The following is a 17,595-nucleotide window of genomic DNA, read 5'->3' as shown; positions in this document are numbered from 1 at the left end:
TTGTGATTGTAGAACCCCCTGTGTTAAGTAATTGTCACCCGTATGTTTTCAAATTTTATATCCTAATTCTTCAAGTCTTCACCATTAGTCACACGTGTTATCCTTTCAGCAGTTTTTAACTTGTTATCTGCCTGCATTTGATTTTTCAGCAAGTTCTGCAGTTACTCTGAGCAGAATTCAGCCAGCTTCTCTATGATAAACACCCTATAGTCCCAGCATGTATGATGATTTTTTTTTCTTTACCTGTGCTTATTTCAAAGCTTTTCTTTTAAACCACTATTTTGAATATTTTTCACATATGCTGATGGTAGAGAAAAAGTGTTCTTTAAAGTTATTTGGTATTTTTTTTTCAATTTTCCCTGCTGGATTTTTAATCTACAGTAGAAAGTTTTCAGGATTAGAGGTTTCTGCACTTACTCACAAAAGGATGATTGAATCTATTGACTGCAATTTACCCAATGTTTCCAGAAGTCTCTATAATATTTTTCTTCTCTAATTAACTTACTCTGCTTTTCTTTAAATCAAATTCTTTCCCATTGGTGATTCATCCTTAATGATGGCTATTTGCCTATGTAATTTTCTGCCATCTTTAAAAGTGTTTGAAGAATTAATGAACAATTTTATTCCACTCTAGCTTGTGGCTTTGATACATACCTAAAAGATAATCAGAAGCTTTATGGAGATTAGATATTTTTAAATATTTGAGACTTAGCTTGAAAGATTTAATAATTTCTTACAACATACAAGGAAGGTGTCACAGATGTCTTGTGTAAGATTTATTTATTTGATTGTTCAGAGCCTGCATCAGTTTTTGTCTATGAAAAATATGTTGCTAGTTTTGTGATGGTGAATTCACCTGACCTTCAAGTAGTGAAGGATTTCTCCTTGAAGTTTGTAATTCTTTCATATTGACACCTGAGTTTCTAGCTTTCTTCTCTTCTAACTTAATAGCAGAATGCAGAATACAGAGTGAATTTGAGACCTTTTCGTCTGTGTTCATTGCTGTTTTCAAGAAGAATTTGCTTATTTCCTCAAAATACTTCAAAAGCAAATGCTGTCTGACATTTTTGAGTGTTGACATGTGCAGACAGAAGGAAGTAAAATCTGCAGAAAATTCTGTCATTTGACACATTTGTTTGAAGGGCGACCTATTGATAAGGATAGTATCTATTTTAGCTCTGTCTCAGCTGGTAAATTCTGAGTTTGCTGTTGGACATGTTAATGTTGAACTTTTAAAACATTTTGGAAGTCAATTCGATTTTCTGAACCATGCAGAAACATTGTAAAGGAAGACGGAAAATATGAGCATTGAGAATATGAAACAGCTTTCTGTGGTTTTACTTCCACATAGTCTAAGCTAGTGCAAAAGAAACTTGCTCACAATACTAAATTAAATTTTTTTCAGAAAGAAGTTGAACTTTGAAAAAAAGTCCTATCAGGTAGCCTATTCTACTTACAGCTCAACTGACACTTGCCAAGTTATTTAAAATAATTTTTGGAAATGTATGGATTTTTGATTATTAGAAATCCTTGACTGCTTGCACGCTTTGTTTCTTAAGGAACCTACGCCTTGTAAGGCCAGGTGATGCTGCTTTTGGCTAGAAGCCTTGACACTGTGCTCCATCCTGTCACAAGACTGAGTGCCTAAAACATGTGGAGGTGTTCACAGCTTTTCCTTGCAGACAGCTAATAGTGTATTAATAGCCCAATCTCTACTACTGTGACACTACCCCACTGCAATATAAATTTTGGGTAGTTCAGCTTTTAATTTCTTTAAAGACCATTTAGATCCAATAGGGAGCCTAAAATTACTTAGTTTTAAGCTGTTTCTTCTGAGTAATGGTAAACTTGCACAGTCTGTACCTCACATGACAGATTGTTTTTCTTGAGGAAATGGAGGTCCTCACCTAGAACACCTGTGTTGATGTGACCTCAATTTTTCTCTAAAAGTCCTGTAGTGTTGGGGTTGAAAGACCAGCTAACACAGCTCTTCAGGGAGTTATTACAAACTGGAGTCAGTTTATAGCTCTGGGATGCTGATTGGCAGGAGTGTTGCTGTGCTGAAAAAGCTAAGTGCTGGGTCACCATCTGTGAATCTTTCAAAAAGAAAAACTATTCCAGTGGTTCTAGTCCACTTCAGCCTTCTAGGCTGCTGTGAAGGGTAGCAGAAGGCTCAAATAGGTCTTACTGATGCATCTTCAGCCATTAATTATTGCATGTCAAGGCTTTATGAGCTTAGTGTTTAAATCATCTCTTAGCTGCTGTTAACAACAAAGCTTTTCACTCATGAATTGCTCGTTGTCTTTGTGCTGCCTCTGATACTCAGTGATGAAAATACTGCCTGTATTCTCCAGCTGGCTGTTTCTCTTAGTCAGGCACCCTCAGTAGCCCTCCCAGAGTGTGCATGCATAGTAGCTATGCCTTGGAAGAGGAATGTTTGCTCTCTGTCAGCATCTGAGGTGTCAGTAACCCAATTTAAGACTGCAGTTGTTTCAGGAAAAGAAATAACTGTCTTTTGGCTTCTAAATCTGCTTTCCAAAAAGGATTGCCTATTCTGCACCTGTCATGAGAGGCAGTTCTGCTGTTTAGTCTAAGAGGGAGAAGATTTGAATAGCAGTGATTTGAACTTACCTGCCAGGACTGTAACAACAGCCAATAACTTAATGCCCATGCAAACACCTACTTCTCTTTGCTTCAGGGTGTTATATATCTGTGTATTCATTTTCTTATGTGTTGCAGTTAACCTGGGCTAATGATGTGCTCCAAATACTTGAAGCAGTTCTGTAAAAAGATGTATAGTTGGTTTTTTGTTTTGGATTGGCAATATTAAGTAATGTATTTTGATTTCTCACTGGACATAATAGAAGTATATTTTAAGTTTTAGAGCAGTTGAGAGAATGAGAATGTGTGAAGAATCCCTGAATGAGATGTCTGGTTTTAGATAATTTTTATGCAACCTGTAGAACAACAGAGAAATGAAGTTGTTGCCTCAGACATTTGAAATCTACTTCAAAGTCATAGAATAGACATCTAGTGAATCTCAGCTGGTTATATGACAGCAGTAGTCTTTGTACTTTTATTGTGTTCTTAATTTCCAAATTTTAGCTATCCTCTTGAGCTCTTGCAATATTTACAATGATATTCTGATAGGGAATTTTTCATCTCCCTCCTGGATCAATTTATTCCTTTTCTTGCATAGCAAAAATTGCTGTGAAAAAAAGAACGTAAATCCAAAATCTGTGCATTGAATTGGTGTGAACTTTTATTATTTGATTAAAATATTCTTCTTCTGGTCTTTTGAAACCTTGCCCACTGCAGTTTCTTCCTGCAAGCAAGACAGGGTTTCATAAAGTCAATCTAAACAGGTCTGACTATGACTGGGAAAAAGTGTAATTTAAGTGTTTTCAAATGTTTTCATTTGAGCAGATGTGTAAATAATCTTTTGTTCCATTCTCAAAAATGCTGTATTGAGGGAATTTGGCATTTTTACAAACTCATTTGAGAAACCATTAAACACTGATTTGTGAAATTATAAACTGTTTTCAGAAGTTTAATGACTATAGTTATTTCTGAAAACTATAGGTACCAAAATAACATTGCATTTTCAATTAACTTCCTTGCATCAACTGAAAGAACTTGTTTTAAAAGCCAAACTTTTTAAAAGCCAATTTTTTCAATTCAGAAATGTTATTTCCTTACTATGTAGAAGTATTTACAGCTAATCTTAAAAGTTTAGAAGTAAAGACTGCTTGGGTAAGAAGGTTCCCTTCCTACCTGAAGTATTCTATGATTCTGTGATTCTGAATAGGGAGAATCAGAGGTTCAAGTACACAGTCATGTAGTTCCATACAGTTGTAAGCAGTTTGACTGAGTTGTAGTTGGAGTGCATAACTGTTGTTCCATTTTTGGTATTGCTTTTTATGTGATGAGAGATTTTAACCTCACAAGAGCTTCTACTTTTGTAAGTATAATGCATTCTGTTAATTTGTAGGAGAGGAGGCATGAACCAATAGCTTCTGCCTTTGTGTATGAAGGTCATCCTTGTTTTTCAGCTGTTGTCAGCCACTTCTATGTTTGTTATTCTGCCTTTATTCCAAGGTCCACCATTTTTAGAAACATAATTGATATTTTTTTTCAAATGGTCAATTAAAAAATTGACCTATGGATTAAAAAATAGCTTCTGATGAATTAAAAGTGTAGTGTTCCTACTCAGAGCGAGAAGAATAGAAATTTATTGTACTGACCTACATTTCTCAGATGTGTCTGAAGTGCAGGTTTGCTTTTAATGAATTGTTTTCATACTGTTCAGACTAGCATGATCTGCTTTCTCTCATCACTTCTTCAGAACTTACTTGCTGAATTGTACTGAACAGATGAATAATAAAACCTTTCAAAATCCATCAAATGAGCATAGCCCCATGAAATATTCTTCTCTTATATTAACTTCTGAGAAGATGACTACTGGCATCCTAAAACTCTTAAGTATTATTTTTGCCTGTTGAAATTTACTGGATGCATTTGTGTTACTGTGAAAAAGATGAAGAATAATCTGTTTTCCACAGGTGTTGGACTGACCTAATTTAAATGGTTTTTCATCGCTTGCTTTCACGGCATCGAAAGGCAGTGCTTTATTTATCCTCAAACCAACCTGTTTACTGATGTTCTGATGGTAATCAGCTCTCTGCAAACAAGCACTAGGACCAATTTAGAGCATGGGCCAGTAAAAAAGAAAAAAGTAACAAAATAAAACGCAGCAGCAAAAGTAGTTCTGGAACCTGATTGTAGTGTTGGCATCGCTTCTGTTTTCAAATATGGATATAACCAATGGGATCAGACTCACTAATAGTTCAGAGATAGAGAGTTGTAGAGAATGCTCACAACAATTTGTGTTGGCTCCATTTTTTAGAAATTTGCTCAAAAATCCATACGCATGCCTAATATGTTACCTTACAGTATGCCAGTTTTTCTCCCTCATTACTAAGTAGACTAAGCTGAAAACTCCGTTTTGTGTAGGCTATCAGTCTTTCCTTAGATGCTGTTCAGTTAATAATTTTCCATTTGGTTTAAATTGATATTAACAGCTTAAACACAGTAGATGTTGTGTCAGGATTTTGACAAGCCCTTATTTTGTGCCAGCTTCTGTTTGTTCATATCTGAAATTCTGGAAAACAAACTTTACATCAGCTTTGTCTGGTTACGTGCTGCATCCAGTGTAGAATCCTGATTTAGCTGAATAACAGCAATGAAGTCCTTTGTCAAGTCTGCTACAAAGTTGTATTGAAGACTGATCACTAGTATAAACAGAGATAAAGTTGATCCAAAGATAAAAATGACTGAGTATTTGTGTGCTATACTGAAAAAGAGTAAGTTTCCTTTCCCATGCCAACTGTGTTTGTAAAAGAGGTTGTTAAGTGAAACAATGCTCTTTATATGAGCAGTAATTTTTAAAGATGACCTTTTCCTGTAGTGTCAAATGTATCATGGATTTTGTCACGGGGAAGAAAAATTCACTTGACCTTCAGAAATAACAAGACTTGAATGTACTCATTTTTCCTCTTTTCACTTTATTCTTGATAAAGTACAACCTTTGTTCCTACCTTTTCCAAGGTGCTTTTAATACTCCTATTTCTTACATAGTATAAGGGTTTTGTAATTATAATGCAGTATTTTGAAGGGATGAAAAATACTTGGTTTTGCAAAAATCTTCAATTCTATTACATTACTCTGTAGGTAAATGCAATTATTAAGTCTATGAATTTGGGGATTATTTCTGTGGTTGCTAGGCTGGTTTGTAGATACAGTTGGCTTTCTTCGCCATAAGAACACACACTGCTGATTCATTTTGAATTTGCTCTCGGATTCCAAAGGTTTCTTCCTGCAGAGCAGCTTCCTAGCATGGTACAACCCAGCCTATATAGATAATACTCATAGAATCATAAGATGGTTTGAGTTGGAAGGAACTTAAAAGGTCATGTTCTTGTTCCAAGCCCCTGCCATGGGCAGGAATGCCACCAGCTACATCAAGTTGCTCAGGGCCTCATCCAACTTGACCTTTAAGAACAGGAATTTGTACTTTTTAGTTATTGAATATTTGAGGTTTTAACCTGCCTGTTTTTCTAGCCTTTGAATGTCCCTTGAATTGGCCTCCCAGATCCATTCCTGCAGGTTGTTTCAGGGTATTGTCCGCATGCTCCAGCCCAGCAACCTTGCTGAGCATGCTTTCAGTCCTATCCTTCAGCTTCTCAGTAAAGACACTAGCAAGTGCCAGCTCCAGTTTTGGCCTCAGAGAGCCATCACCAGTGGTTGTCTGTCAGCTGAACTTTGTATGGCTGGTCAGAACCCATGAGGCCTGGTGGTCCAGCTAGCTGTCCACCCCCCTGATAACCCACTTCTTTATATTAAATCTCACTAAATTCTGAAAAAGTACTCTGGAAGACTGTCACAGTCCCTGTTGAAGCTAAAGCAAACACCATTCACTGCTCTTCCCGTGTTCACCAAACCAATGCTCTCTTTGAAGTGAGTTGCCAAATTATTCGAGTATGGTATGGCTTTGGTGTATCTGTAATGCCCGTTTCCCTTTTAGGTTTTGTGTTGTGGTGATCTTGTTGGGATTGGGTTTGCCTTATTTTGTTGTTTGTTTTTTGGTTTGGTTTGAGGTTTTGTGTGTTTGTATGTAAGATTTCTTACATAATCTTTGCAAGGACTGAAGTGAGACTGATGTAGCAGATGGTTCTCCAGAATCTCATTTCTTACTTGATGATAACTTTTTTCCTAATCTTGAGGAGTGGGAATCTCTGGATCACCATTTTAGACATTTCAGAGATGATAGAGAATGGTCCTGCAGTAAGATCAGCCTGCTCCTTTAGCACCTGCAATGCCACCTTTCTGATGCCATGGAATTGCACATATCCAAGTGGTTTAAGAGATCCCTGACACAGGATCCCTGACCCTGTGTCCTGCATGTGAAGTTTCACTCTTGCAGACTCTACCTCTAAGCTCCAATAACAAAGGAAGTAAAAAAATTATTGAGTATCTTAGCCTTTGCATGCTGATCTCCATTATTCTCAGCCTTTAAATTTTTTTTTTATTTTTTTGCTATCCCTAAAGTGCCATTCTTCTTGCTGCTTTTGCTTTGTTCTAACTTGTACTCCTGGATTATCTGAGAACCTCCTCGCATGCTTAGGAAATGTAACTCAGGCTTATTCATCGGTCTTTCAACAGCATACCAGGCAGTATAATTGTTGTGGAAGGGCACATCTGCAGGCTTTCCTTCTGTTGCCACAATTTCCTGGATTTGTCTCTCTCAGCCTCCATTTTGGGAGTTTCCCTCCACTTATCCTTTGAGTGCAATGCTTAGCTGTCTCTTCTCTTTTTTTTTTTTTTTTTGCATCATGAGGCACAGATTTGTGGCACTTCTGTGGAGTTGCATCCACCTGTTGTTCATCCTTGCTCCCTTTGTTCTGTAGCCTCTTCCATGGAAGAAGCAGAACTCAGGCAGAGAGTTCCTCCCATGGCTGAGGCCACCACCACCTCTCCAGCAGCAGAGGGAGGAACCAAACCCTGCGTGGCAGAGCCCTCTTCCCAGAGCTCTGTATCACGGCTCTGGTGTGCGCAGAGCAGTTGCTTCATTGGAGTTTCTGGGCCCCTCTGCTTCACTGCTGTGCTGGGGAAGCTGTCATAAAAGTGCTGTCATAAAAGCAGTGGTAAAAATGCAGTGTAATTCAGGAGATGATAGACTGCCCAAGGGAATGAGAGCCTTCATCTAAAGGTACAGGGGAGGGCCTTATCAATGGAAAGCTGTGTGTTGAACTTCCGCATCGCTGTCTTTTCATCACTTCCCCAAACCCTCAAAGGGTTCACAAAGTGTCTTTTTGACATTTCACTGAATTGACAAAGGAATTTTCTTTTGTTAGAGGCAGATATACCCCCAGGCTATGCATTCTAAAGCACTTGATATAGAGTGGCAAGTCTAGATTGTGGTTCTCCTAATATGTATCTTGCTAATTTGAGGACCCCAAAGCACTGTGCTCCTGTGGGTTTTACACTGTTTTACAGCCTAATGTCTCACAAGTCTGAACTTCAAGAAGTGTGAAATTAAAATAATTGGTAGAGTTTTCTTTCAAAACACGTGTTTTATTAGCTCTTGTGTTCCTTAAGTACAAGCAGGGTGGTGGTGTGACTTGATTCTTTGCCAAATCATTTCTATGGCGTCTGAGTTTGGACCAGAAGAAACCTATTGGATGAAGAGTTTAAGGGCAGTCATGCATCATGTCAGACAAATTTTGTCTGTATACAGTATTTGTTTCTGCCAGTGGTTGATATGCAGAGAATAGGGGAAACTGGAATGATACTTCCTCACTGTACTCTCCTGGAATGCAGTGAGTTGAAGTTCACTGTCAGGGACTGGCTGAAGGAGGGGTGAGGACTTGGTATTTATTGGTTGATGAAGAGCCTTGCAGTGCTGGCAGGGGATGGTGGCAGGCAGCTCCCCGGGATGACTGCACACTGTAGGGAATAAATTCCTTTTCTGCATATTAACCTCTTGCTGCTGAATTCGCTTGATTTCTGCCAATATAAGAAGTAAGAGTAAGAGGCAACAGTTGATCTCTATTTACCATCTCCATACAGCTTTTGATTTTATAGACCTGCCACTTGATTTAGGTTACATCTTTTCCAGCCAGGAAAAATGCTACTTTCATCTTATAATACAGCTGTTCTTTGTTGTATTCATCCTTTTGCACTTCTCACTTGTTCCTTCTAATCCTTCTTTATCCTTTTGGAAATTATAAGACTGGATGTTCACACAGCACTCAAGATGAGAGAGCAGATACCGTGTTATGGAGTAGTGATGGTTTGGTTTCTGTTTTCTACATAGTAGTCTGTAACAAATTTATTTTTCTTTCACTGCTGCTAATGGTTTTACAGAATTTCATAGTACAGCTCGCAAGATCCAGAGTTCAGGTCTATCCTCCTATCTATTAAAAAAAAAAAAGATCGAAAAACCAACTGAACAACCCCTGGGATTTTTTCATAATGTATATCACTTAATGTTTCATTGTGGTAATTCCATTTGTTACTTTATCATCAGGTTGTTAGTTACAGATACTTCTGCAGTTCCTAATTTTTTACAGTTATCCCTGTACACCAAAACTATATAGATACATTCTGAGATCCCAAAAATAATTCATTTTTGGCATTTGATATGCACCTATGCAGGAAGCAGTATCCTTCTAGCCCTGTACAAGTGGAAGGCCACAGGCTCCTCTGTTGCTGTGCCATCCAAAGCTGTGTGACTTCAGTGTAAAGGAGTGCAGGGAGATAGGAATGTGTCTGCTGCCAATAAGAATAAATAAGCTGTATTTAGTTTTCCCTTAAGAAGGGTGGGGGGAGAGGCAGGGGTCAAATTATGGCAATGAAATACTAAAGGAAATGCAGTTTAAACGATGCAGGCTTTTAATGAGGTTTTTGTGTAGTCAGAACTGATGTGCTTTAACCCCAGCTGACATCCAAGCCCCCTGCAGCAGCCACTCACTCCCCACCACCCCAATGGGATGGAGGAAAGAATGGGAGGAATAAAAATGAAAAATGAGTTGAGTTAAAGCAAAAGCTGCACAAACAAGTAAAACAAGACTAGGAATTTATTCACCATTTCCCATGGACAGGCAGATGTTCAGCCATCCCCAGGAGAGCAGGGCTCCATCACATGCAGCGATTGCTTGGGAAGACAAAAGCCATCACTCTAAACATCCCCTCCTTCATTTTTCTTGCCCTAGCTTTATGTGCTGGGCTTTATATGGTATGGAATATCTTTTGAGTCAGTTGAGTTCATCTGTCCCTGCTGTGTTCCCTTCCAGTTTCTTGTGCACCCCCAGCCTTCTCACTGGTGGGGTGGGGTGGGGTGAAAAGCAGAAAAGGCTTCAACAGTGTGTAAGCACTGATCAGCAATGACAAAAACATCCCTGAATTATCAATGCTGTTTCCAGCACAAATCCAAAATATGGCCTCTACTGGTCGCAGTGAAAGAAATTAACTCTACACCAGTCCAAACCAGCACAAAGGTTTGTGATTAAAGTTCTCTTTTCAATAAATTCTTCTGTTTTCACTGAAAGCATGTAAGAAAAACTTAGTGTATGTAATTTGTAAAATCCTAGCATGTCTTTAAAGTCTCCTTTTTTATTCCCTTCATTTTCTATGTGAAGTGTGTCTACAATTCTGGTTTTGACTGGTATTCTGTTCCCACTGGTAAACATTTCAGGAGTACTTTGAGTTGAAAGATGTCAGTAGTGTTTAAAAAAAATTAAAAATTAAACCCTCCATATTCTAGTGTGAGGAAGCTCAAGGCTGTTCTTGATTCTGCCCTATTAGTTATGGAAATAGGCAGTCTTTGTAACAAAATCCATTATTTGAGTGGCATTCTAAAATTGTAATGTATACACATTCAAAAAATGTATAGAGGTTTGCTCTATAATCAAACATTAAGCTAATAAAGGCAGTTCAAGTGTCAGAATTGCTTACTTTAGCTTTGAATACCTAGTAAATGATCCCGGTGGCTCATGGGTACTTTGGTAACCTTGCCTACTCTTCTATTTTACCGAAAGGAATGTTTGGTTTTGGTTTGCTGGAAGTGCAAAGCATTTGTCTTTGTAATGCTTGTGTAACAGGCAATTAGACCCTGTGTAAAATCCAGGCATTTGTAGGCCGGCACTCCTAGTGATGGACCCAGAATGTCACTGTGTGCAACATGGGAGAAGCATGAGAAATATCAGCCATGGGATTCACACAGCAGAGATTGGTACCCTATTTCCCGAGATGTTCCTGGTTTTCATTCATTTAGGTTGTCCTGGTTTTCAGAGGATCCAGAGAGTTTCTTCTAATGTCATTAGTTGTGCCTACCTTCTTTTCCAGGGGCTCAACAGAGGACTCTGTTTTAGTCACTCATTTTGATGTTTCAGGTGATAAATGTTAACATTATAAAGGACTGGAATAATGCTGCTATAATTGACCCCCATTCCCTTATCTCACTGAAATGCATAGGACATTAATTTTCGTGTATACATCATAAGATAACTAAATTGTTACCTTTAAAATGGAGTTAAAATTTCTGCTTTTAGCATCTCAGGTAAATGTTGTGACTTCTTTTTCTTTTTCTTTTTTCCAGATATAGAACGTGGTCTCTCAAACTGGATTAAAAAAAAACCCTGTTGATATTTTTATTTATACTTTTTTATTTTTGTATTTGACTTAAAGTGCCATGAAAAAATTTGCATATTGCAAGGTGGTCCTTGCCACCTCTTTGGTTTGGGTCCTTCTGGATATGTTTCTATTGCTGTACTTCAGTGAATGCAATAAATGTGATGAGAAAAAGGAGCGAGGCCTGCCAGCTGGAGATGGTAAGTTTTCTGCTGAAGTATTCTTTAAATTATGCTCCTTTAAAATTGCAATCTTTTTAAAGATTTGGGTTTTTTTTTCTCAACAATTGTGTCAGCATTTCGGGGTCACAGAATATTCTGTGTTTCTTTGAATGACTAGAGAATAACCATGTTACCTGAGATGTATGTTGCAGACTTTAAACACTTAAGATGTAGAGTTTTAAGCACTAATGTATATGAAATAACCCTAAAATACTATACAACAAGAAGTGCAGAAATCTAAGCCATGTTAATGCAGTCTAAAGCATATTTTAAATTTCCATGAGTGAGGAAGCAAAGGCACTATTAACTCCATTAGACCTTCTAGTAAAGCAAACCAAACCAGCAACCAAGCTCACTTGTCTGCCTGCCCCTGCAAAAAAAGACTTCAACCAACCAAATTGAATAACACCCCCTGCCCCACAACCCACCTAACCCAAAATTTGGACAAAGACTGAATAAGCAATAAGGCACAGTAAATATTGTAAGGTTTATGATAATAGAATGAACTTGGATGTAAACGTGACAAATATGAGTGTATGCTTATCTGGATAACTTTTAAGTGAGAGCTGTATTATTCAATACTAAAGGTTTTCAGGTAAGCTTTCAGTTTTGTTATTGCCATCTTAAGTTTTTGAGTACCAATTAGATGAGCTGAGTGTGGGGTTGTTTTGTTTTGGGTTTTTTTAGCAGCACTACTATTGATGTTGCCAACTTTATTTTTAGGAAGTTACCATAGTTGATCATATGGGAAAAAGGATTGGTGCAGGGAGATTTCTCATCCCTGCAATGTCTCAGTGTATGCATTTAGAACTGCAGGCAGCTGCCACCTCCAGTTTGTTTGTGAAGCATCTAATTTTGTAGTTTGGTGTCTCTCCCTCTGAAAAGGCTGTGTCTGTGTTTCACTGCTGATGTTGAAAACTTATTCAGTGATGCTAATTGTTAAGTCCAATCGGGTAATTGCACTCAAGGTTATTGCTTTCCATCACAAAAAACTTTTTCACCTGTTGACATCTGGTGTGAACCTTGACCTTCCTGGGAAATTTTCAGAAGTATTTTAAGAATAATGTTGCTCTGTTGCAGAGTGGCACTGGGGAGATATTTAAGAAATGTCAGATTTGGTTTACTTGTTTTCTTTCCCCGTGATGAAAATAAGCCAAAAATCTCCACAGAGAGCACTGTATAGAATGTAGAATTTCTGTGCTCAGCACCTCTGGACTCCTGTTTTCACAATTGCATGTGAAAGGGGCTCTTATCCACCTGAATTTTGCAGAACTAACTTAAATTTTTCATTGCTGGCATTGCATTTTTTCAGTTTCTTTTTCAGCAAGAGGAGAGCAAAGTGGCAAGAAAATTCATTAGACTCATGTAGAAAGTATGTCTCCTACAGGAGCTCAGTAGTCTTTTTCTTTGTTTTGTTTTCTTGGTTTTTTTTTTTTTTTTTTCTCCAGAAGTTTGGAAATTCTTATGTGGTAAGACAATGACTGATGTGTTGTTATGTAGGAATAGATCCAATTTTCAGCTTCCCATAAAGCAGACAACTTATGCCAGAAAACAGCAGGTGAAGTCAATATCTATCAACTTAGTGTGATATATTGATAATGTTGAAATTTCAGATGATTTTGCATATGAAGTCATTGGGGGAACCTTCAGGTGAGGGAAGGTTTTCAGTTTTGACAGATTAGTATTAGGACTTTCCCTATGCAACACTAATTTTACTTAGCTGAATACAGTCTTCATCCTGACCTTTACCCAAACCTGTGTGTGTTAAAATTCTTGATATATTTTTAATATCCTATGGTTGGCTGGTAAACAAACAAATGGAAAACCACCCAAACAAAACCTTGTATATAGTTCTGTACATTTTCTTGTTTGGTAGGGTTTTTTTTCAGGGATTTTCTTTTTTTTTTAAACAGCTGATTTGTAGTAAGGTACGTGCAGGAATAGGTCTGCTAGAAACCTTTGTTGACCCTGTGACATTTCCTTTTATCCAAGCTGCATGCCTGATCATGGATATTTTTACTTGTTCTAGTAGTTTACTGATTTGGAATCTGTAGTGGGTTTACTCCTGCTCAGAGGGCCTGGAGTCTTCTCAGATAACATTGAGGCTATTTTGTCTGTGAAGCTTTTGTCAAAATCTGCTTTTTCACTTCACTTTTTCCTCTGCTTTTAATTTCCATAATTGAATTAGTTTCCTTGATTCAGCATAAATTATGCTAGTGTTCTGAATTTAATATCCTCTTGTCCATGTCAGTCTGCTTTATAGCTTCTCTTTGCAATTCATGGAAGAATTCCATGGCATTTGATGAACTTGCTCAACATAGGAGTAAGTTTTTCTGAAGAGTTTGTTTATTTTAGGTTGTGCTTGTCCAGTTAGAAAAATCAGTCTTTAGCTATTTCAGCAAGAGCAAAGGATTTTGAGGACAACTTTGGACAATTTGGGCTTTCATGAAGTTAGAAGGACGTTTTCCATAGGTCTTTAATACAGAAAATGGAAGGATTTTCTTTTGATAAAATTAGGCAAGAGCCACAGCCAAAACTGTTTTGGGGCTCTTTCTCCTTGGTATTGATGGCATAAGATACCACCATCTTAAATCAGTAATAGTAAAGGAATGTGCAACTCTGGAAAATTCAGTGTATGTGGTTTATGGGGAACTGTAAGGTGAGTGAGATAAAAGCCCTTGTGTCTGCTCTGACAGAGATTAAAGGCTGGGAGTTGAAATGACACAAGTGTGGAGTTGAGGGCACAAAAGATGAAGTAGAAAAGGGAAAGGCCACTAGCCAGGTAGGAAGACAGCTGAGGTGGAGGTGCCTTAGGAAAAGGAGGCCTGGCATGGGGTCTGGAGAGTGCAAGAATGAGTAACTAAGATTATACCAGAGGGAGGGATGGTTGGAATCCAGTGACTATAGTTGTGTGGGATGATTTGTCTCTGGACTTAAGCTTTTGCTCACCCCCCTCCACCATGGCAGAAGACATCTGCAGTGGCTTCACCAGGTAACCTGGGGACCTGGGATCAGAACACCCAGCAGTATTGTTTCCAGCAGCAATCCCTGAGCTGTGAGGAGCCTGTGCTTGTGCTGACTGGTATTGCTGCTCTTTCTTTTCCCTGCCATGACCACCCCAGAGGGGCTGGGAGAAAACTGAGGGCAGCCCTCTCCCAGTGCTCAGCTCTGAGGTTGCCTCACCTCCTCTGGCGTGGATGGTGCACACCCCTTATCCAAAACACCACACGTGTTCTTCCTATTGCCACATCTTCTGGGTGGTGGCTCCCTTTTTGTAATTCCCCATGATTAATCAGTAAAACCCACAAAGAGTAATTAATTGTTGTCTATGGAAGGCAGCTGATGTGAGTTTAAAAGTTGCTGTGAATTGGGAAGAAAATCATTTAACCTTAGTAAGCCTCATCCATGTTATGTAGTATTTTTTTCCAAATCTAATATTCATAGGATAGTTACTTGAGCTTTATTGTTTTCATATGGGGATTGGCATTGCAATTTAGATTTCACAGCCTGGAACAGAGCTTACTTAATAAATGTAAACAAGTTCCAGACTTAAAGAGGATTCAAGCTGTTCTCTAACAGTACAATTAGGGACCATTCTTGTAAACAAAATATACCTAGGTGGTAGCATGGTTTTACTAATAAAGTAATAAAGTTTTTTTTGTGTAGCTCTGTCTTATTTCTTTAAGAACCCTGTATGTCATCACTCAGGTCTTGACTTAAATGAAGATTAAATGAGTCATTCTTTACCCCCAGTTATAGGCTTCCTAAAGGTCTGATTGCAAAAAACCTTCCAGCTTTGGCACTTGATGTGGTTTCTAAATAAACTTCATCCTCTGTCCCTTTTATTTTCTGAACTCAAGGTGCATTCCCCTTGTGTAATGATTAGAAGACCTGGGCACTGGGGAATCTTTCAAAATTAGGACTGGTGAATTGCAGGAGTCATGTAATCTCAGCTCCTTCCTATTTACACTCTTTTCCTGGAGCAATGACACAGTTAAACTAATGCCAGCCATTTTTGTCATTGCCAGTCAAGACCTTGCATTCTGAATTTGGAGCTCTGGTAAAGATGGAATCTCTAAATTGTATCTTGGTTCTGAATAATTTCTTCTGCATGAAAAAATCTTTAGAAGAAAAGTGTGCAATTTGAAGATTTAATTATTGAAAATGTGAACCATTTGTCATCCATCAGTCTTATTCTGTTAAGGTTGAGGTGTGTGTAAGAGGCAGAACTGCTCTGAACTTTTACCTGTCCAGACAGCTTCTTGTAATTATGGTCATGCCTCCAAAGGTGACTGGCCTTTGCATTGGTCAGTTTACATGGGCTCTAAAGACATCTCACCAGAAGAATCCACCCCTTTTTCCAGCCTTTAGATGGTCTTAGATTTTGAATTATCTGGTTTTCATCAGGCATATTGCCTGGTAAAAAGAAATTTGTAGTCCACAGAAATAAAGAGTTCCTGATTTTTTAATGAAGATCTGGAAGACATCAAGCCTTCTTTGAAACTAATGATTTATTGATATAAATAAGAAATATCTGGAAATACATTACTAGATTTCTTACTTTATCAGCTGGTGATTCAGTCATTAATTTAGTTCTGAAACCTGTAGCTATAAATTTAATTTTCATTTTTTAGACGAATGCCATCAGTATATAGAGTCCTTCAAAGGAAATTTTTTTCTGTATTTAACTGACAAAAGAGCACTGTGGTTTAAATTCTTAACAATGTGTTTATTAGTAATTTTGGGAGAACGTTGTTGGTTGGCGTTTGTGTGAAACCTCTGTGCTTCTGTGGGAAAACAGATAACCATAAAAAACCCAAGAGAAGATGGTTCTCAGAAACTTGAGAGAACATCTTCTGATGGTTAGCTTTTCTTGGAAAGTCATTGCCCTGCCTGTGCCTCAGCTTGACTGTCTACATTTAGTGAGTTGCACAAAATATCTGGATCTAGTTAGTTGTTGCTGGATTTTTCTTCAAGGAGAATGAGGTACTGAAGTAAAATGTATAATCAAGCAGTATGTATTTACTAATGAGGTTTAAAAATTCAACTGATGAATTTGTGGAAATTGTACACCAGTATCCAAGTCACTGATGTGCTAAACTCTCATCTTAACAGGAAGATCTGCAAATGTGAGAGATGAGCTTTTGGCTGATTTAGCTATTCAGTTTAACTGGTTTAGTGAAAGTTAAGAAAGAGCTGGAAGTGTAAATGAAACAGGAAATGATTTTTTTTTTTCTTCTAAATAGGTCATTTGGTAGGATAAAACACTTGCTTTTCAGAACTCTGAAAAACATGCTGCATACAACTGTATTCTGATAGAGTTTTTTAAATTGTTTTAATTATGTGGAACACCCATAGTTAAATCACTTACTAAGTGAACCTGTGTACCCATTGCTATATGCTTAAGAAAAATTGCTGTGATAGCCCAGGTAATAATACCAAGCTGAATGTATAAAATTAAGCCCAAATAATTACTTTATTGTATACCATAATTTTAAGTTAATTACCCCCCGGAAGGCACATATTCTAGTTTAAAAGGTTATGCAATTGCAAGTCAGCAAGTTTTGATGCAGGTCCCAACCATACCTTCTGAAGAGGCAAAGATGCAAAGCAAGCTGCTTGCTCAGCTTAGCCCGTGGCTGGAAGGAGCACCTCAGCCCATCTGTTCAGGATTTGCTCGAACACTCTTACTCCATCAGTTTTCAGTGGATGAGTGGCTGGCTGGCAACTTCTGGGGTTTTATAGCTCAACTGGCCATCAAGGAGAGTTTGGTTAAAAGAAAGCACCCTTGTGATGGGAGGAGGACGGGAGGATTTTCTCTGCTGAGTGCTCCTGTATGAATGCAACTAGTGCAATTGCTTCAGGTACTTGAAAATGAAAGTTTCTCAAGGAGCACATTGTGCTTGTTACCCGTGTTAGCACTAAATGCAGACCAGCAAAATGCCTCATTTATTAGTAATATATATTTAAGTCTTAGTGTTTCAGGAAGCATGGAAGGCTCAGGACTTCTTTTAAATTTTCTTTTTATTCTTTACTGTTTACTCTCTGCCTAAGGTTTAATTACACTGTGCTATCCTAGATGCAAATTAAAGATAATTTGAAACTAGGCTTGTTTCTCGGGAATTTGGTGTCTTTATTTTAAAATACTTTCTGTTCCTCTGTTTAGATCTTAAATTGCTATTTT

General features: G+C 37.9%; 1 protein-coding gene across 2 annotated transcripts in view; it reads left to right on the top strand.

Annotated features, from left to right (window-relative positions):
- Positions 1-17,595, top strand: part of GALNT1 (polypeptide N-acetylgalactosaminyltransferase 1) — an 86,673-nt gene that overhangs the window by 30,791 nt on the left and 38,287 nt on the right. For both annotated transcript variants that reach the window (XM_038160340.1, XM_038160329.1), the window contains exon 3: positions 11,159-11,390. In XM_038160340.1, coding sequence (XP_038016268.1) covers positions 11,252-11,390 — 139 coding nt within the window. In that variant the 5' untranslated portion in view covers positions 11,159-11,251. The remainder of the gene's footprint in view (positions 1-11,158; positions 11,391-17,595) is intronic.

The sequence above is a fragment of the Motacilla alba genome, chromosome 2 (genome assembly GCF_015832195.1).
Source record: "Motacilla alba alba isolate MOTALB_02 chromosome 2, Motacilla_alba_V1.0_pri, whole genome shotgun sequence".
Taxonomy (NCBI): domain Eukaryota; kingdom Metazoa; phylum Chordata; class Aves; order Passeriformes; family Motacillidae; genus Motacilla; species Motacilla alba.
The sequence above is the reverse complement of the archived record's forward strand: the minus strand, read 5'-3'. Positions and strand labels throughout refer to the sequence as shown.